Source organism: Sus scrofa, chromosome 7 (genome assembly GCF_000003025.6).
Source record: "Sus scrofa isolate TJ Tabasco breed Duroc chromosome 7, Sscrofa11.1, whole genome shotgun sequence".
Taxonomy (NCBI): Eukaryota; Metazoa; Chordata; class Mammalia; order Artiodactyla; family Suidae; genus Sus; species Sus scrofa.
The window spans coordinates 4,687,744-4,708,356 of NC_010449.5; the positions used below are offsets into that span (position 1 = coordinate 4,687,744).

Genomic DNA, 20,613 nt, shown 5'->3' on the forward strand with positions numbered 1-20,613 from the left:
CACAGCAACGCCAGATCCTCAACCCACTGAGGGAGGCCAAGGATCGAACCCGCATCCTTATGGATGCCAGTCGGGTTCGTTAACCACTGAGCCACGATGGGAACTCTAAATTTTATTTCTTAAATTGTATGGCCATGCCCACAGCATGAGGAAGTTCCAGGGCCAGGAATCAAACTCACGCCACAGCAGTGTCAACACTGGGTCCTTAACCCTCTGAGCGACCAGGGAACCTGTGGGACTTGAATTTTAGACACAGCCAACTGCTAAAGGTGCAAGAGGAACAAAGGGTACCTGCTCAGGACGTGACGGATGTGAAAATAAAAACATACCAACAGAAAACCAAGAGACGTGTGTGACTGTCCCCTTGGTACAAAAATAAAAAGCGGCAGCCTACGATCAGGGAAGTGAAATCCTCGCCCCGGTCTTGGTACCCACAAATTCTACGCGATTGTGACCTTCAGCCTCCCTGCAACGAGCAGCCTTGTGGGCGCCCACTCAGCCCTCCATCTCGGTGGATGCCCACCCCCACCTTCTCAGCCTCACCTCTGCCCCCTTCTCTTCGCAGACAGGAGTTTTCCAGGAACATTCGACATCCTGGCTGTTCTCATTCTTACAGCTCAGGCAAATCCACACTTGATTTTGCCACTTTTGTTGTATTCCCATGGAATTTGGAAGAGCACAGCTTTCTGTTCCCTCGATTACTTAAGATTTATTTCTGTGAGCATCATTAGCAATTCTGTCTACTAAGGTCTTTGTTCTGGGGTGTTCCCCCAGGTAACCGAGTAGCTAAGGAACTGCCCTATGTCCTTAAACCTTTGCTCAATGGGTCACCTCCTTGGTGAGGCTCCTCCTCACTCCCAGTTTAAAATGACAACCCCCGGCCCCTCCTCCTGCCCTCTCAATTTCTTCCGTCTATTCTTTCATTTTCCGAGCACGTTAGAAACACCGTATATAAAATGTTAGATCTCCTGTCTGTCCCAGGTTGAGGCCAGGAATGGCTGTGCCTTCAGTCAATGTTATAGAACAGGGAATGTTCCAGCATGTTATATGACACCAGTGATAACTCAAAATATTTGCTGAATTGGTTGTTTTATTACACGTGAAATCTTTCCTCTGCAAATTTGCAACCTAAGTTCAATTGTAGACCTTGTAAGAAGTGAAAAACTATCAAGCAAAAAAAAAAGTGGTGTTTATTTATTTATTGGCTTTAGGGCTGCACCTGTGGCACATGGAAGTTCCCAGGCTAAGGGTCGAATCGGAGCTGTAGCTGCCAGCCTACACCACAGCCACAGCAACGTGGGATCCAAGCCTTGTCTGCAACCTACACCACAGCTCACGGCAATGCTGGATCCTTAACCCACTGAGTGGGGCCAGGGATCAGACCTGCATCCTCAAGGATACTAGTCGGATTCATTACTGCTGAGCCATAACGGGAACTCCAAAAAGTTAGGTTTATGCAAGAAAAGACTTCTGTGTTCTTTCACTTAGCAAGGGCTAATTTAGGTTTTTCGTCCCATACCTCTGAATGAAAAACATGCTTTTGTGATCCTTCTGTAAAGGGAATGCTTAGGGGTGGGGGAGTGGGGAACAGACTGTCCCCCCTACCCCCCGCCCTCTTTTTTCACAAGTCACAGACCTCCCACCACCCCTGCTCAGCTCACATTTCCTGCAAAAGAAGAGACTGAATCCGCCGTCTGTACACTCATGCTCTGCCCTGCTTTCCGTTCCAATAAAAAAGGTTTCCGGGCCCATCAAAGGCCGTCCTCCCTTTGTGGTCATGTCCTGCTCACTGCTGGGTGATTGTGAAAATAGCTGGCTCTCCTCCACCTGATAATAAACTTTCCACTTCTCCAATTTATCACTCCCGTCCACACACACATATACGATAATATTGCCCATTCCAAAACCCAAATCCTCCCCTGGCCCCTGGTCCCCTCAGCAACAGCCTCATTTCTCTGCCTCGGACACAGGCAAACCTCACTCTCTCGCCTTCCAATCTCCGCTTACTCCTCTGGGTTCTTTTCTCGCCTCCGCACTCACACATCTCCGTCCTGCCAAAACCGAATGTCCTCCTCTGAGCCTCTCTCTGCATCCATTTCTCTCACGCCTGTTTCTCTTTAACGCCTGTCTTCCTTCCGCCTCACTGCCCGTCCCCTCTCCTCGCCTGGCCCCTCAATGAAGGCCTGTCAGAATGGCTGTGCCTCCTAAGACTGGAAAACGCAGCAGCTTACAGTCTGTGAGAGGCCCAGAGAAAGTCCGTTTACAAAGTGATGAGGACTGGGAGTTCCCGTCGTGGCGCAGTGGTTAGCGAATCCGACTAGGAACCATGAAGATGCGGGTTCGATCCCTGGCCTCACTTGTTGGGTGAAGGATCCGGCGTTGCCGTGAGCTGTGGTGTAGGTCACAGATGTGGCTCGGATCCCGCGTGGCTGTGGCTCTGGTGTAGGCTGGTGGCTACAGCTCCGATTGGACCCCTAGCCTGGGAACCTCCATATGCTGCGGGAAGCGGCCCTAGAAAAAGGCAAAAAGACAAAAACAAACAAACAAAAAACCACGCACACAAAAACAAAGTGATGAGGAATTCGTGTGTGACCAGACTCCAGCCTCGCTGGGAGGACCACTGGTCAGCTGCCCTCTGGAGTCCAGGGCCGAGGGTAGGAGATGCAGTTAACTGGGACAGGTGATGGGGAGCAGGCAGGAGGAGCCCCCTGCAGAGAGCCAGGGCAGCGGTTAATATCATGCCCACTACTCCATTTACTGCTTAGTTTATACAATTAAAGAAATCAAGAAAGATCAGGAGGCTGAAGACAGTGACCCCAATAAAAAGTCATGCTCTCCTCCTCAGCGGGGCCTGAGCACATTCTCAGCCTCCCCAGAACTGAAGAGGAGCCAGGCTGCACTGATGAGGAGCCTAAAAACCACGGCGGCCTTCAGCAGCAAGCACCCCATCCTCTTTCAAAGGCCCTGTGGGCACTGAGGAAAGGGGAACACATAGACCCTGGAGGACGGTTGGGCACAAGGTCAGAGCGAGGCCTGAAATGCCGACATGGCCCCTTTATGGCAGGAGAATATGGGTGCCAGCTGGTCAGTGGCATCCCTGCCCAGGTCCAGCTAACAGTGGGTCCCTCAAGTTATCAGACCCACCCCTATCCAGTTCCTGAAAGTACAGAGGAAATGACATTCTTGAGGCCGAAAGAATCATCACTTTTGTTCTTACTACAAGTTATTAAGAATGTGAAAGGGAGTTCCCTGGTGGATCCGTGGGTTAAGGACCATTGTTGTCACTGCCGTGGCACAGGTTCGATCCCTATCCTGGGAACTTCCGCGTGCTGCAGCTGAGGACAAAAAAAAAAGGTTATATATATTATATAGGTACATATATATAATCTATATCTCTGTGTGTCTGTCCCCAGTTTCTGGTACAGAACTCCTGAAACCCTTGTAAATTCCCAGGTGTTGAGCTCTGGGTGGGGTCCTGGATGGGGGCTGGTCACCAAAAACACCAAGCCAGGATCAGCAGCGTAGAATTCTAGCCCTACCCTCCATTCTCCAGAAAGGGGAGCAGGGCTAGAAATGAGTTAATGATTAACCATGCCTTTGGGAGGAAGCCTCCATAAAAATCCCCAAAGTCCAGAATCCAGGGAGCTTCTAGGTGAGTGGGCCTATCCAAGTTCTGAGGGGGTGACACAGCCCAGGTCCAAGGGGACAGAAGGCCCTGTGCGGGGACCCTGCCAGACCTCGCCTTCCGTATCGCTCTGTCTGGCTGCTGTCTGTATCCTAATAAGCTGTTAAAGGTGTTCCCCTGAGTTCTGGGAGCCACTCTAGCAAATCAGTGCAACCAGAGCAAGCGGTCATGGGAACCTCTGATCTACAGCTGGTGTGTTCAACGCTGGCGACAACCCGGACTCGCCACTGGCAAGGGAACGGGGCTGAGCGCGTCCTGTGGGATCTGAGGCTCCCTCCAGGTAGATAGTGTCCAAACGGTGTTAAGCTGGGGACACTCGGCGGAGGGTGCAGAGAACAGCCTGTGGGGAGACCTGGCACACGTCTGTGTCAGAGGCGGTGTGATTGTGAAGGGAACACACGGGCGGGAAAAGGGGGGGGGTCTTCCTACGCGGTGTTCTGCCGGCGCCAGCGGGCTTCAATGAGGGCTGTTCCAACCCTCTGGTCCAGACTGAAGTGGAACGTGTCTGTGGCCAGTTGTGCTATGAAACCCTGAAAATTCTTTTTTCTTCTTCCTTTTTTTTTAGGGCCACACCCACCGCATATGGAGGTTCCCAGGCTAGGGGATGAATCGGAGCTGTAGCCGCCGGCCTACGCCACAACCACAGCAACGCTGGATCCTTAACCCACCAAGCGAAGCCAGGGATCGAACCTGCACCCTCATGGTTCCTAGTCGGATTCGTTTCTGCTGCGCCACGAGGGGAACTCCAAAATTCTCTTTTTGTAACAACTTCTTTGACTTTGGCCCCCCTAAGAATCTCCAACTGTGCCCCAAATTGTTGAATTTTCACCACATAGTGTTCACTAGAATTTCTTAAGACGGTATTCTACTTGTTCTTTTGTAAGCTTGGGCTTACGAAATACGGGAAGAGCCTTATCCGGTTTCACAATGAGTTTTTCACGTACTTGTCCTGAGGGTTATGTTCATATTGGCAAATGTTACAATCTTTTGATGGCAGACATAATGTTAAAAAAATTATGTTTGACAGGGATATTAGCACAGGTCTATAATCTTCTTCAAATGCTGGGACAGTGAACTGAGGTCTCACAACAGCTGGTAAGGAGTCGTCGTGAACCTAAATCTTATGATCCCATGTCGAGTGCTCTTTGTACTGTGCTTGCTGTCTCCCACGAGCTGTAGTTCAGGGAAGACTGGGCTAAGAACCCTGAGAAAGTCGTAGATAAAGCGGAGGAGACAGGTACGACCCTCTGAGAAGGAGGAGGGGGACATTTCCATTAGGCCTTGAAAAATGCACGTTTTAAATACAAGGAACTGGTGGTGGAAGCGGAGGAGAGATTTTCGTTTGTTAGGGCAGGAAAAGGCATCTGAGGACAAGAAAACAGTCTGGGCAAAGGCACACACATGAAATTTGGGGCCAGAGCACATAAGGCAGTGATTTCTGGACTACAATGTAAGAAACGGAGGCGTTCCCCAGTGGCCTGGCAGTTGAAGGATCCGGCGTGGTCACTGCTGTGGAACAGGTTTGATCTCTGGGCCAGGGATTCCTGCATGCTGCGGACACAGCCAAAAACAGAACAAAACAAGAAAGTAAGAACTGGAACTCTTGTCCCTAAACCATGATTCATTAAGTTATTTCATTATATAATATCACACAGCCTTTGAAAATGAGAGTGCCACGTTGAGATCAGCAGTACGGAAACATTTTTATCAGAAAACCTGCGAGTCGAAACGGCCTATGTGACTAAGACAGGATGTGGAAGAGGGTTTAGAAGAGGGTTGCAGGAGGATTTTGAAAGGGGAGGGTAAGAGTGCAATGCCAAGTTGTCAATTAAACGTGTGAGAGTGAAAATGACGGAGCAGGTCCTCAAGAGGACGCGATGGGTCAGAATCAAGGAAGCAAGGGACGAAGGGGCAGCGAAGAAAGTGGGTACACACAGAAACGGTGGGGTGCAGCAGACACCGCGCCTCCTGGTGATGCCCGCGGTGAGGGCCCACGCCTTGCTCCGGGAGGGCAGGGCTGCGGCCGTTTCAAACCCTCGCCTCTCTGCCAGCCTCCTTCTGCCAGAGCCAAGCCTTCCGCCACGAGTTCCTTACCGCGCACAGCTGCCTGGGACCTGCCTGCGCTGCCCTCTGCCAGGCTCAGAAGGAGGGGTGACCAGCCTGTGCTGCGCTGGGGCACCCAGGCCCTCGCTCCGCCTCTGAGACCTGGGTTCATCAATGACCTCTGACCCCTGGATCCTTCTCAGCATCTAGTTAATTGCTTTCTAAACAGACCCCCAGGTGTTTCACAGCAGCCTTGCCCCCATCCTCCCCTTCCCCCAAACCAGCTGTCCCTCCTGAGGTCCCCCCCTCCGCGAAGGCGACCGCCCCCCCCCAGACCCCGGCAGCCCCCGGCTGCTCCGCTTCACTCCCGTCGCTGACAAGCACCAGATCCTTTTCACTTTGTCTTTGACGTCACTTTGCATCCTCACCTCCTCTCTACCTCTTCCGTCACTATTTTAGCTTCTGGCCTTGGTTTTCTCGCGTGGAGCACTGTCTCAGTATCTTGCCTGGGTACCTTTGATTCTACCATCACGCAGCGTCAGCCTACCCTTTATGTCACCAGTAGGCGACCCTTAAAAGGGATAACTGCGGAGTTCCTGTCGTGGCTCCAGGAACGAACCTGACTAGGATTCATGAGGATGTCTGTTCCATCCCTGGCCTCGCTCAGTGGGTTAAGGATCCGGCGTTGCCATGAGCTGTGGGGTAGGTCACAGACGTGGCTTGGACGTGGTGTTGCTGTGGCTGTGGTGTAGGCTGGCAGCTGTAGCTCCGATTGGACCCCTAGCCTGGGAACCTCCATGTGCCGTGGGTGTGGCCCTAAAAAAAAAAAAGACAAAAAAATAAAGGCATAACTGAGCACATCACTCCTCTTTCAGAGCTTCTCATTGGGATACACTTCACATTTCTCAGCGTGGTGCATGATGCTATTTTTTTTTTTTTCTTTTTCTCTTTCCCCTTCCCACAGCATACGGAAGTTCCAGACCGGGGACTGATGTGAGCCAGAGCAGGAGCAATGCCGGATCCTTAACCCACTGCCCCCATCAGGAATCGAACTGGCCCGGCCACAGAGACAAGCCAGATCCTCAAGCCACCGCGTCACAGCGGGGACGCCACATCGCGCCGTTCTCCGTCATCTCCCTCTCCCGCCACCTGAGGAACGCAGGCGTGAGGTTCTACCTGTGCTTCAGAGAGCGTCATGGCCCCTGAGGCCTTGGTGCCCTGAGAAGAGCCTCCCTCCTCTACCCACCTGGGGAACATGGAGTCAGCGTTAAAGATCTGGTTCCGGTGTCCTCACTCCTGCGAAACCCGCCCTGAGGTTGCTCACGCAGTCCGGGGCGGCTGCGTCTGTGCTCCCAGGGCTCCTGGACACTGAGACCCATGCACCCTCCTAGAAGAGAGTCAAGTACCACCGCCCCGTCAGTTACATGGTCCTGCGCCTTCTCTGCCTCACTTCTCATTGTATTCTCGGCATTTAACACAGAGACTGTCACATGGTTTACTGAAAGTCACTAAATGTTTATCGAAAGGAGCACTGGCTTAGATGCTGCATCTGTGAGCCACGCGCCAAAGGAGGTACACGCACTGTGAGAGGGCCTGCAGGTGCAAGATGACAAAGTCTAACCACACACCCCGCACAGCAGCACTCAGGCACCCAGCCCTGCCCGCACACAACCTGTGTTAACTCTTCCACCCCCACAGGTTCTCCTTGTTCGCGGGCAGATTCCAGATGCTGCAAAGTCATCTTTAACCTGGTTTCCCCTCTCAGACCTTAATTTCCCTCCAGGAGCCCATGAAGCTAATACTCATGTGTCTTTTTAAAACTTGAATCACTTCCAAAGTTTTCAGGGCTTACTTTTCAAAGGACTCGCTGGTAGAGCTGCAACTCACTGTGCATTTCTCATAGTTTGTCTTAAATTGTATTGCAACTTCTTGAATGTGATAGATGACCAGATTTTGTTTCAAAATTCATATAAGAGGTATCTTATAGAATTCATCAACAAAAATAACACCAACATAAAAGCTTTTATTTACTCAGCACTTCCTTCAGGGCCAGACACAGATTCTCCTCTATGTCCCTCCTGTACTTAACTCATTTAAGTGCAAAACTAATTCCAGTGAGAGCAAATACTTTCTTACCCTCCATTCGAGATGTATTTTGATTCAGTAAGTGTACCCCCATCTTGGCTCTGGGATTTACCAGAAGGATAATATGTATGTTGTGTACGTTTATTTTTCGGATACATCACAAAATCAACTGTCTCGGGTCCTTATGTTTAAATTCAGAACGAATTCCTCAAAACTATGCTAAGGTGGAGGTTATGGGGGTGAGGCCTCAAAAGACCAGTCCTTTCCATTCACCTGCATTTTGATTCCAAAGGATTTCAGCGTTCGTGTTTTTTTAAGTTTGGTTGATAGTAGGAAGAGCCAGCTGCCCAGAGAGGAAAAAAAAAGTTGGAGCGACGGACATACAGGAGTATTTTCACGTTACTAAAAGCAGGGCAATAGGGAGTCGTGTTCTATGAGAATGGAAGTTGACAGATATTTGGAAACTAAGCCACTGTTTTCACCTGTTTATATTAAAAAACAGAATATGTTTGATTGGTCACAGAAAGAAACTTGGAGAAAAGCAGTCACATGTTTTGAATGTTAAACTGCACCACTCACACAGATGTGGAAGTGTCTTTGCATGGACTGATCTGGGTATTAAGCCATGACTCTGCTCCTGGAGTGGTTGCCAAAAATTATTTCTTGGTGATCTTTAGTTCTATTTAAGCTAAATCTTTTCTATTTCTTTCTAAAATATTTGGCATCTAAAAATGAAATGAAAAAAAGTTTCTTAACTTTCCAGGAAAGACATTCGGGGACAGAAGAGCTGATTCTTGATGACATTCAGAATTCCTCTTCCAAAAACAGCTAGTTCTGGATTACATAAAGAAATGGGGTACAAGGAAAACCTACAGGGAAATTCCACAGATAACACCAGTACTATATTTTAATCAATATTTTTGCTTGTTTCAACTTTTTTCCCATGAAGGAATATGACAAGGGACAAGGTTGGTTGAGTTTTATCTTCCTTGGTTTGGCTGCCAGCTGGCAGAATGAAGAAAAGGGCATGTAAGCACGAATCTTGATAATTCATGACGTGACTCACCAGTACAGCATCACTAAGAGCTGTCAGTGTCAAGGTGTCCTCCTAACTCAACTGCTACAACAGCTGCGTCTCAGTGGGGCAGAGAGAGACAGAGCCTTTGGCCGCACCCCTCTTCTGCAAAACTACCTCACAAATAAGCCACGGTTCTCATGAACACATACCCGGGGCCGGGCTGGGACAGGGCGGAGCAGCTGTGCCCCCTGTTAGGAGGTACTCCAGCAAGTACAGCATGGGGCCTGAGTCTGTCAAATACTGACTCCTATTTGGTACCTATTATGGGACAGGTGCTTGGGGACACCAAAATGAACCAGAACTCCTGCACTGGACAAGCTCTAGGCAAGCCAGGGGACACGCAAGCAGAGAATCGTAATCAAGTGTCACAGTTGCGATCTTATCACCGGGTACAGAGCGGGGCACGTAGGAGAAGCATATCGGCTCCCCCTGGGGGCCAGGAGCCGGGGAGGGGGGCAAGGGGAGGCGCTGGAGCTGGAGCTGGAGGGGGTGTGTGAGGGGGAAGCTGAAGTAACGGGAGAGGAGGAGCTGGGCGAGAGCTCCAGGTGGGGGAGCTGCAGGAGCAGTAACGGGTCGGTGCAGCGGGTACAGGGCATGTTTAGAATATCGCGCGTGGCTGGATATGGCTGGTGTGGCAGACGAGAAGCACAGGCAGTGCCTGGGAAGAGCTGAAGGGAGAGCGAGATGGCAGAGGACCTTTGTGCCAACGAGCCGGACTGGATCCTGAATACAACTGGGAACCACCAGAGAGTTTCCTGGGCAGTGGGTGTGTGTGTGGGGGGTTACCGTATTTTGTTTCTGAAAGAGCACTCTGTCTACTCCGTGGAGAGTGGAGCAAAACTGGAAGCAGAAACACGAATAAGGGGATGACTGGGATGGGCCAGGTGGAAAGCGACGGGGGGCTTGACTGGAGGCTCCAGCTGTGGGGATGAAACTAAGGGCAACAGTATACTCCACACTCGGAGAAAGGGGCTTCCAGTTCGAGGACACTCTACAGATAATCAGAGGCCAAAGAGGCCCTCATCTGAGGACTCCGGGAAAGCTAAGGGGAACATCACGGAAATATAACTTTAAGAACCCATTTTTAATTTTGAGTAATTGTCAATTTGCATGAAAATATAACATTCTTTAAAATGATCGGCAGTTAGACCTACCACAGTCATGGACTTCAGATGACTTCTTGGTCTGTAGGAAACAGAAAGAGAATAATGTAAAACCAATGCAGCAACATGGATGGAGCTAGAGACTCTCCTACTGAGTGCAGTCAGTCAGAAAGAGAAAGACAAATACCATATGATATCACTTACGTCTGCAATCTAATATACGGCACAAATGAACCTATCTACAGAAAAGCAACGCGTGGACGTGGAGAACAGACTTGTGGTTGCCGAGGGGGAGGAGGAGGAAGGGGATGGACTGGGTGTCTGGGGTTAATAGATGCAAACCAGTGCATTTGGAGTTGGTGAAAGCAATGGGATCCTGCTGTAGAGCACAAGGAACTACATCTAGTCACTTGTGATGGAACGCGATGTAGGATAATGTGAGAAAAAGATATATATGTTGTGTGTGTGTGTATGTGTGTGTGTGTATAAAGTGAAAAAAAAAAAAAAAGAGGAGTTCCCATCATGGCTCAGTGGTTAATGATTCCAACTGGAACCATGAGGTTGCAGGTTCGATCCCTGGCCTCGCTCAGTGGGTTAAGGATCTGGCGTTGCCACGAGCTGTGGTGTAGGTCATAGAAGCGGCTCAGATCTGGCGTTGCTGTGGTTGTGGCGAAGACCAGCAGCTACAGCTCCAATTCATCCCCTAGCCTGGGAACCGCCACATGCCCTGGGTGTGGCCCTAGAAAACACAGAAAGACAAAAAAAAAAAAAAAAAAAAGAAAAAGAAAGAAAAAGAGAGCGAGAATAATGTAAAACCAAAAAGAGGGGTGAGGAAGACCAAAACAGGGAACCCCGTGAACAAGGATGCTATCATTTAACATGCTCTTTCCCTCACTTTTCAAAGAGAAACTGTCATTGAGGATAGAATTATGAGACCCTAAAAATTCAGAGAAAGCTTTTCAGTATGTAATATAGAGATCATTCTCAACTGCAATTAAAATGAGCCATAGTCCTGTTAAATTTTAACATTTTTATAGATTTACTTGGGATGAGATTCTGGCTATGACTTGAAAACCAAACAATTTCCTTGAAATTGATGAACTAGAGGCAAAAATAAGACATCAGAATATTAAAATGCTCACTTTTATCTTCCTATTCCCTTTTTTTTTTTTTTTTGCCTTACCTGCAGCATATGGAAGTTCCCAGGCTAGAGGTCAAATCGGAACTCAGCTGCCGGCCCCAGCCACAGCAACGCCAGATCCTTAACCCACTAGGGGGTGGGATCAAACCCATATCCTCATGGATGCTAGTCGGGCTCGTTTCAGCTGAGCCATGATGGGAACTCCATTTTTAAAATGAAACTCAAAACCTTAAACTAGCTTTTCTTTATTTACCAAAGGTTAATCCTAGATAAAGGGAACTCGAAAAGCACTTGGGTTAGTGTCTGTTAATTTTTTCCCCTATTTTCCATTCTTGCTGGTGAAGACAACTGGCAAAAGGAGTAGGGTGATTCTGAGACGGTGCAGAGGCGGTCTGAAGTGTGTTCACGTGTTTCCTGAGATCAATCCGTCCATCCAAGGATGAGGGTCTGAGGGCGGACGTGTGTCTCAAGTCTTCCAAGAAAGGCCTTCTCAGCGAGGAAGGGCCTGCAGGCTCTTCTGCACCACCTCACGCCCCCGCTTCAAGGCCTAAATCATACAAGTGGGCCTGAAAGCCCCTGCGATGCTCAGCCGAATAAACAAATGCCTGAACTAGTGAAATGTGCTCATCATATGTAACTTCTCTCATTTTAAAACAATGCTAGACGGAGTTCCCATTGTGGCACAGCAGAAACGAATCCGACTAGGAACCATGAGATGGTGGGTTTGATCCCTGGCCTTGCTCAGCGGGCTAAGGACTGGGTGTTGCCGTTAAGCTGTGGTGTAGGTTGCAGACACGACTCGGATCTGACGTTGCTGTGGCCGTGGTGTAGGCCGGCAGCTGCAGCTCCGATCGACCCCCTAGCCTGGGAACCTGGGAACTCCATATGCCACAGGTGCGGCTCTAAAAAGAAAAAAAAAAAAAAAAAAAAAAAAAAAAAGCTAGAAAAAATACTCCGCAGTTTCTTTGGGCGCCTCAGAGAAGATTCAAGTTTAGTTTAAACTAGCAATTGCTGAGCATCTGCAACATGCCAGGCCATCAGGCCAGTTCTTTCGCATGACGGAGAAAATCAGAGTTAAGCTATCACTTTGCAAATAATAGTTTAAATCTGCTAAAGGCTTTTGACTTTCAAAACACAGTCGTATTTGCAAATGATATGAGGAACAAACATGACTCATGACATAATCAAATCGCAACTTTCACGTCTGCTTTCTATTTCTACTTTAGACTTGTTTTTCCTTAATCTTTTTAGGGCCGCACCCACTGCATATGGAGGTTCCCAGGCCAGAGGCTGAATCGGAGCTGTAGCTGCCGGCCTACACCACAGCCACAGCAATGCCAGATTTGAGCCACATCTGCGACCTACACCACAGGTCGCGGCAATGCTGGATCCTTAACCCACTGAGCGAGGCTGCGGATTGAACCTGCAACCGCATGGATGCTAGTTGGGTCCTTGCTGCTGAGCCACAATGGGAACTCCCTAGGCTTTTTTGACACGGGGGCGCTTTACCCCCTTGCCCTTGGCTGAATGTGCAGCAGACCAGGTGAATTTTTTGTTCTTTCTAAGGTAACAATCAGCCCTCGCTGTGAAGCATAAGCACAAGTTAGTTCAGAAGCACAGTGCCCAGTCTTTTTTTTTTTTTTTTTTTTTGCCTTGTCTTTTTGCCTTTTCTGGGGCCACTCCCGCAGCATGTGGAGATTCCCAGGCTAGGGGTCGAATCAGAGCTGTAGCCGCAGGCTTAAACCACAGCTCATAGCAACTTGGGATCCTTAACTCACTGAGCAAGGCCAGGGATCGAACCTACAATCTCATGGTTCCCAGTCAGATTCATTCCCTCTGTGCCAAGATGGGAACTCCCCCCAGTCTTAAGTATTAACTGATCCTTGACCTTCATTCAAGAGTAGAACTTGGAGTTCCCACGTTATGGGGCACATAACGTCCCTCCACTTGCCCGCTGGAGAGCGGCGTTTAGTTCCGACCCAGTACTCCCAGCAACGAGGACACCTCCATTGTCAACAGTGCCAAGGGTTAAAACCATCTTCCCCGGACGGAGGCAAAAGTCCCCTCCTGGAGTTCCTGTTGTGGCACAGTGGAAACGAATCCTACTAGGAACCATGAGGCTGCGGGTTTGATCCCTGGCCTCGATCAGTGGGTTAAGGATCCAGCGTTGCTGTGAGCTGCGGTGTAGGTCGCAGACCCGGCTCGGATCCCATGTTGGCTGTGGCTGTGGTGTAGGCTGGCAGCTGTAGCTCCGATTAGACCGCTAGCTTGGGAACCTCCATATGCTGCAGGTACGGGCCTAAAAAGCAAAAAGAAAATGAGATAAAATAAAATAAAACAATATAAAGAGTAGAACTTCTTCCTCTCCCTGAGCTAAGGTTTGCAGATGGTGGACACTACCTGCCGGTGAAGGTCAATTTCTCTTTGCAGGAGGAAGGAGAAGTAAGGTGCTAAGACATTTTTGCTTGGCTGGGTGGCTCCAGAGTCTCTGGGCGTGGCTGATTCTTTCTTTCTGGAGCTTGCCACCGCTAGGGACCTCTGCCCTCTGTTCCCCTGGCCCAGGCTGATGCGTGCCTCTTCTGTGATTACTTGAGTTTGCTTCAGCAGCCCCTAAGAATGTGATTACTTGAGTTTGCTTCAGCAGCCCCTTCTTGCTGCTGGCATCCTCCAGGCTGCCTTGAGCAGAGTCCAAGATAACTCAAACCTCACCTGCATGGTTCTTAAGAAACTGTCACATACATTCTTTGTCGGGATGACAAGCTCAGGGAGAGCAGCTGCCTCCCCCACCCCCAACTCAGCCCTCTGTCATAGCTTGCTTTAGTTTTCTCAGTTACCGTTTCTGTTTCCCAACTTTTTTTTGCTTCTCTTTTCTTTTTTTTTTTTTTTTTTTTAGGGCTGCACCCAAGGCACATGGAGGTTCTGAGTCTAGGGGTCTAATCAGAGCTGTAGCCACTGGCCTAAGCCACAGCCACAGCAACACAGGATCCGAGCCACATCTGCGATCTACACCATAGCGCATGGCAACGCCAGATCCTTAACCCACTGAGCGAGGCCAGGGATGGAACCTGCAACCTCATGGTTCCTAGTCAGATTCACTTCCGATGTGGCACGGCGGGAACTTCTAAAATGTGTTTCTTAAAAGTTGGAAAACAGGGAATTTCCTTTGTGGCGCAGTGGAAACGAATCCAACTAGGAACCATAAGGTTTCAGGTTTGATCCCTGGCCTCGCTCAGTGGGTTAAGGATCTGACATTGCCGTGTGCTGTGGTGTAGGTCGCAGACACAGCTTGGATTTGGCTGTGGTGTAGGCTGGCAGCTATAGCTCCGATTCAACCCCTAGTCTGGGAACCTCCACATACCACAGGGTATGGCCCTAAAAAAAGCAAAAAAGAAAGAAAGAAAGAAAGAAAAAGAAACACATTTTAAAACTCTTTACTTGACCTCCCACAGACCCCCTCCTAAGGCTTTAGGTCAAAGATGTAGGATTACTTGGAGGTGATGGGAGCTCGCCACATGACAGGGTCAAAGAAGTCTCTTCTGCAATCTCCCCCCACTCCAAACATTTTATATACTGGATGTGGTCAAGGGTCAAGGGCTATGAGCCATGGAACGTGTTCTTTGAAATTTCCCTCAGAACTTCGGCACATCAGGCAAACTCACCCTCGTTTGGGGAACTGGTAAATGTTTAATTAGCATCTTAGGAGCTGGGCCAGGAAGAGGCCCATATTAACACCCTTATGGTCTTCATCAGCCCCAGAAGGTCTGGGCATATAAACCTTAGAGCATCAAACACCAAGAGTCCAAAGTCTAAACCAAAAGATTACAAGATTTCACATTAGTGTAGGGAAATCTGGTCATAAAATCTGGTCTGCTATATATTTACAGCAGGGCAAGCTGTTTTATGGTAGATAAAAATCTTAGCTCATAATCTTTATGGCATTTTTCTTAGAAATGATCCTAAGTCCCATGAAGGCAGAGAACCAGGCTTTGCAATTCAGGTCCTACCAAAAACATTTATCAAGCAATTATTTTATACCAGGCAAAATATCAGGCACTTTCATATAACTGAGCTGGTTTATCTTACAATTGAGATAAGAAAAAAAGTAGCTTTAAAGAATGTATCATTTATTATTATGCATATATTCTAAAGTTAATGACATTATTCTTTAGAAAAAGAAAGAACTGACCTTGGTTTTCTGGCTCGCTCTCTGGGCCTTCTAATTAAATCTTCCAAATGTTTATTTCTCTCTTCTAAACTGAAAGAAGAAACTAATGAATTTTGTGGCTAAAATTGACTTTTCTACACGAACATCTTGGTAGCTTCTTGGAAGATCTGAGCAGACAAATCTGATGGGGTCCAGCTTTCTGCACATCATCTGCCCATCTCATTCCACAGGAATCTGAATTCTGAAGCATTTGGGGCCCATGGAATAATTCAGGGTAATTTCTCTGTCTCAAGATCCTCAATCCAATCACACCTGCAGAGTCTCTCGTTGTCATGTAAAGGAAACTTTCACAGGTGCTGGCTTTGGACATCTTTGGGGGCCGTTACTTGGCCTTCGATAGAAGGCAAACGGACCCGCAGAGGATAGGACATTCTAGTGCAGGGGTCACAACCTCAAACGTCTGTGGGAGGGCCAGGCAAGCACGTGACAGGACTGAGCCAGTATCTGGGGACCTGGGGAAACCAGAGAGCATCTGCTGCCTAAAGGAAGGAGTTGCTCTTCAGCTCCTGCCAGACTTTGCCATGTGGGAATGCCGTGGCAAGAATGGCAGATCTTATTTTCAAAGAGGAGACGGAAATCTCAATTCTCACAGAAAAATCATTCCTTTAAATTTCTGGCAATAATTCAAAAACCTTTTAAACATCCTGTGGACCTAACAAAGCCGATCTGCCTCAGGTATGACTCGTAGGCTGTCATTTTTGACAGCTCTGCCTTACTGTCCAGAGATGATCAGCCTTTGTTTTCAAAGGTTAAAGAGAAGTTGTCCAACCCTGGAAGAGATGACAACTGCTTAATTAGGGCCCTTTGAGTCTATCACGTCTTATGCTCAGCGAAATGGCATGGAATCAACCTTCTGTATTCCTGAGGTTGAGAAGGAAGGCCTAAATATTGGAGGATGAAGATACCCAAGAAGAGAAAATGACAAGTTTCTGCAAGTGCGCGACAAAGCACCGGTGAGTACACTTACACACCTCATCCCTGGGCTCAGCCTAGATGAGAGGCGGCCGGCTTCACTGCGGAGGAGGCGGTGTCCTCCCTGGGAGACCCCGACAGCCCAGGCGGGGAGCCAGGCAAGCGGAGCAGCACCCCCTCGTGGGCGGAGGTGCTCACTGCTCCAGGCCGGGGAGAGGACATGGGACTTAGACCTGCAGAGTCTGTGTGGGCACTCCGGTTTTATTTTTGCCTTTAAAACATCTTTATTAAGGCGGAGTTCCCGTTGTGGCGCAGTGGTTAACGAATCCGACTAGGAACCATGAGGTTGCGGGTTCGGTCCCTGCCCTTGCTCAGTGGGTTAACGATCCGGTGTTGCCGTGAGCTGTGGTGTAGGTCGCAGATGCGGCTCGGATCCTGCGTTGCTGTGGCTCTGGAGTAGGCTGGCAGCTACAGCTCCGATTCGACCCCTAGCCTGGGAACCTCCACATGCCTCGGGAGCGGCCCAAGAAATGGCAAAAGGACAAAAACAAAAAACAAAACAAAACAAAAACATCTTTATTAAGGTGTAATTTATATACAGTACACTGTACATATTTAAAGTCTACAATTTGACGCTCTGGCACACGTTATGCCAGGGCGGCCATTGTCACGACGAATCAAACGAGCGTACCCGCACCCTAGAATGCTTCCAAAGGGCCTCGGTCATCCCTCCTTCCCTCTTTGCCCACGACCCCAGCAACCACTCATGTGCTTTCTCTGTTGATCAGGTGGCAGTACCCAGAATTGCGCGTCACGGAATCTTACAATCAGCCTAATTACTTTGAGATTCATCCATGCTGTTGTCGGTACCAAGAGTTCATTTATTTTTTTGTTCTGATCACTTATTAGGATATGTCTGGTGGGGTTTTTTGCCTTCAAATTTTAATTTTTTTTTAAAGTACAGTTGATTTACAATGCGGTGTCTATTTCTGCTGTACAGAAAAGTGACCCAGTCATACATATGTATTTTTTCTATTATCCTCTGTCATGTTCTATCCCAAGAGATAGGACACGGTGCCCTGTGCTGTACAGTAGGCCCTGGCTGCCCATCCATTCTAGTATTTTTATTGCTGTACAGTATTGCCCCATGTGGCTATACCATCTTCTGTCCATCACTTCACCAGCGGAGTTGTTTCCAGTTTGGAGCTATTACACATAAAGCCAGCCTGAACACCCACTTTGTATAAACACGTGCTTTCTTTCCTCGTGGATCAGTACACAGGCGTGGGTTGGCTGAATTACACGTTGTGTACATTTAACTTTTAAAGAAGCCACCAAACTGTTTGTCAAGTGATTGTGCCATTTTTCATTCCCGCCAGGAGGGTGTGAGGGTTTCAGCTGCTCTGCATCCTTCCCCACACTTGATAGGGCCAGGCTAATGCTAATAGGTTTGCAGGGGTACTCACTGGGGTTTTCATTTGCCTCAATATTGAATACGTTTTCCTGTGCTTACGTGTCATCCATGTGTCTTTTTGGTGAAGTGTCCAAATCTTTGCCCTTTTTTTTTTTTTTTTTTTAGTCAAATCTTTGCTCTTTGTTTTTGAATTCTGTGAGTCATATATACTCTGGACAAAAGTTCATTATCAGATATGTGACTCATAAATACATTCTTTCAGACTAGTCTTTTCATTCTCTTAATGGTGTCTACGGAAGACTCAAGATTTTTAATTTTGATGAAGTACAAATTGTCAATTTTTCTTTTCTGGATCATGCTTTTAGTGTCATATTTAAGTCACTGCCTAACCCAAGGTCACACAACTTTTTCCTGTATTTTCTTTTAGAATTTTTATACTTTAGCTCTTACATTTAGGCCTGTTATCCATTTTGAGTTATTTTGTATGTGGTACAAGGCATAAATCAAAGTGTTCTTTTTTGTTTTGAGTTCTCTGTGGTGCAGCTCATTAAGGACCCAGTGCTGTCACTGCAGTGGCTTGGGTCACTGCTATGGTGTGAGTTTGATCCCTGGCCCCGGAACTTCCACATGCCGAGGGTACCTGGAGGGGGAGAGGACCCCAAACAAACCCCCCCCCCAAAGGCATTTCTGGTCTTTCTGTTTGATTGCTTGTCTGCAAATGGATGTTCAATGATTTCAGGACTATTTGTTGAAAAGACTACCCTTTCCCCACTTTGTTGACTTGGTGCACTTGTCAAAAAATCAGTCCGCTATAATTGTGTGGATCTGTTCCATTGATCTTTCTATTTTTATGCCAATGCCATACTCTGTTTATTGTAGCTTTAAGGCTTAAAATCAGGTTTGCTTCCAATTTTGCCTTTTTCAGAGTTCTTTTGACTCTTCTAAGCCCTCTGAATTTCCACATGACTTTTAGAATCAGTGTGGCAATTTCTATTTTTATTTATTTATTTATTTATTTTTGGGTCTTTTTGCGTTTTCTAGGGCCGCTCTTGCGGCATATGGAGATTCCCAAGCTAGGGGTCCAGTCGGAGCCGTAGCCACCGGCCTACACTAGAGCCACAGCAACACGGGATCCCAGCCGCATCTGCAACCTGCACCACAGCTCACGGCAACGCCAGATCCGTGACCCACTCAGCAAGGCCAGGGATCGAACCCACAACCTCATGGTTCCTAGTCGGATTCGTTAACCACTGCGCCACGACAGGAACTCCAATTTCTATTTTTAAAACCTGCTGGGGGAAGTTCCTGTGGCACAGGTCACAACTGCAGTGTGGATTTGATCACTGGCCCAGGAACTTCCATATACCACGGGCACAGCCAAAAAAACCCCAAACACACACACACACACACACACACACACACACACACACACACACACCCCTACTGAGGTTTCGACTGAAATTGCATTGAATCTATAGTTCAGCTAGGGGAGAAATAAGTATTGAGTCTTAAGAGCCATGGAAAAGGTGTACCTCCTTATATATTTATATTTCATATTATCATATATAGTATAGTATATTTATACTGTCTTTATTTATTTAGCTGTTTTCTTTTTTGCTTTTTTGCTTTTCACAGTTGCAGGTGCAGCACATGGAATTCCCAGGCTAGGGGTCAAATCAGAGCTGTATCTGCTGGCCTACACCGCAGCCACAGCAACCCAGGATCCAAGCCGAGTCAGTGACCTATAACCGCAGTTCACAGCAACGCCAGATCCTTTACTCAGTGAGCAAGGCCAGGGATCAAATCCAAATCCTCCTGGATACGAGTTGGGTTGGTTACCTCTGAGCCGCAACGGGAACTCCCAGCCTTTATTTTTTAATTGAGGTAAAACTGGTGTATAACCACTACATAAAATGGTAATGTGACGCCTGCACACACTACCTAGTGATCCTACCGAGTCTGGTTACCATCCAGCACCAATGGATCCCTTCCACCCACCCTGCCCTCCCCACTCCCTTCCCCTTCGGTAACCACCACTCTGTCCTCTATGTCTGTTTGGTCTGGTTTGTTTTGTTTTATTCACACTATCTTTCAGTTTTCATGGGGTGAGTTAGCGCTATACCAAGTTTGTGCTTTGGGGGATGCTTTCTGTGTAAGATGAGACCTTTGGCTTGAGCTTCGCTGAAAGCCAGCACAGCACAAATGAAACTGGAAGAAGGACGGAGGAAGAAGCATAAAAGAAATGAAGATAATAAATATGTGGAAAAACTTTGCAGAATTTAAAAACGCTCAGTTTGGAATGTTTCAAGCTCAATCTCATTCTAATGAGAAAGTTTATTTGATCCTTGATAGGTGTATGTATATGATTCATTTGGGGTGCATTCAAAAACTTCTGGATCAACTTTAAGCCCTGCAAAGTCACTACACTTGAATGCCATGGTAATGTCTCCCAGATATTCAGACGTTTCTCACGACTTCCTTACTCCACTCCTCGAAGTGAAATGAGTTCTGAGAACAGAAGATGAAACTCCCGTTGTTCGAGCAGTCCAGACAGTACCCAACTAAATGCATTTTGAAGAATAGGCTTGATGGAGTTCCTCTCATGGCTCAGCGGAAACGAATCTGACTAGCATCCATGAGGACACAGGTTCGATCCCCGGCTTTGCTCAGTGGGTTAAGGACCTGGCGTAGCTGTGAGCTGTGGTGTAGGTCACAGATGTGGCTCGGATCTGGCATTGCTGTGGCTGTGGCGTAGGCCAGCAGCTACTGCTGCAATTCAACGCCTAGTCAGGGAAACTCCAGATGGCGAGGGTGAGGCCCGAAAAGGAAAAAAAAAAAAAAAAAAGAAAGAATGGGTTTGATTTACAAAACCTCCCATTTCCCTCTTTCCAGGAGTCTAAAGAATGAACTTAGCAAAAAGCCAGTGA

At 47.9% G+C, this 20,613-nt stretch overlaps 1 protein-coding gene and 1 long non-coding RNA gene across 13 annotated transcripts in view; one reads left to right on the plus strand and one right to left on the minus strand.

Moving 5' to 3' along the window:
• Window positions 3,365–7,256, plus strand: LOC110261770. Its single transcript, XR_002346286.1, has 2 exons — window positions 3,365–3,965; window positions 6,693–7,256. It is a non-coding gene; the product is annotated as an uncharacterized LOC110261770 (long non-coding RNA).
• CAGE1 (cancer antigen 1) overlaps window positions 4,355–20,613 on the minus strand; it is a 58,583-nt gene continuing 42,324 nt past the window's right edge. For 3 of the 12 annotated variants that reach the window (XM_021100151.1, XM_021100147.1, XM_021100144.1), the window contains 3 exons: window positions 15,322–15,390; window positions 10,046–10,076; window positions 6,855–7,115 (listed from right to left, as the gene is read on the minus strand). In XM_021100151.1, coding sequence (XP_020955810.1) covers window positions 6,996–7,115; window positions 10,046–10,076; window positions 15,322–15,390 — 220 coding nt within the window. In that variant the 3' untranslated portion in view covers window positions 6,855–6,995. Of the gene's footprint in view, window positions 5,237–6,851; window positions 7,116–10,045; window positions 10,077–15,321; window positions 15,391–19,988; window positions 20,195–20,613 lie in introns of those variants that run through there. The other 9 variants (XM_021100155.1, XM_021100153.1, XM_021100152.1 and 6 more) reach the window with 5 other exon arrangements.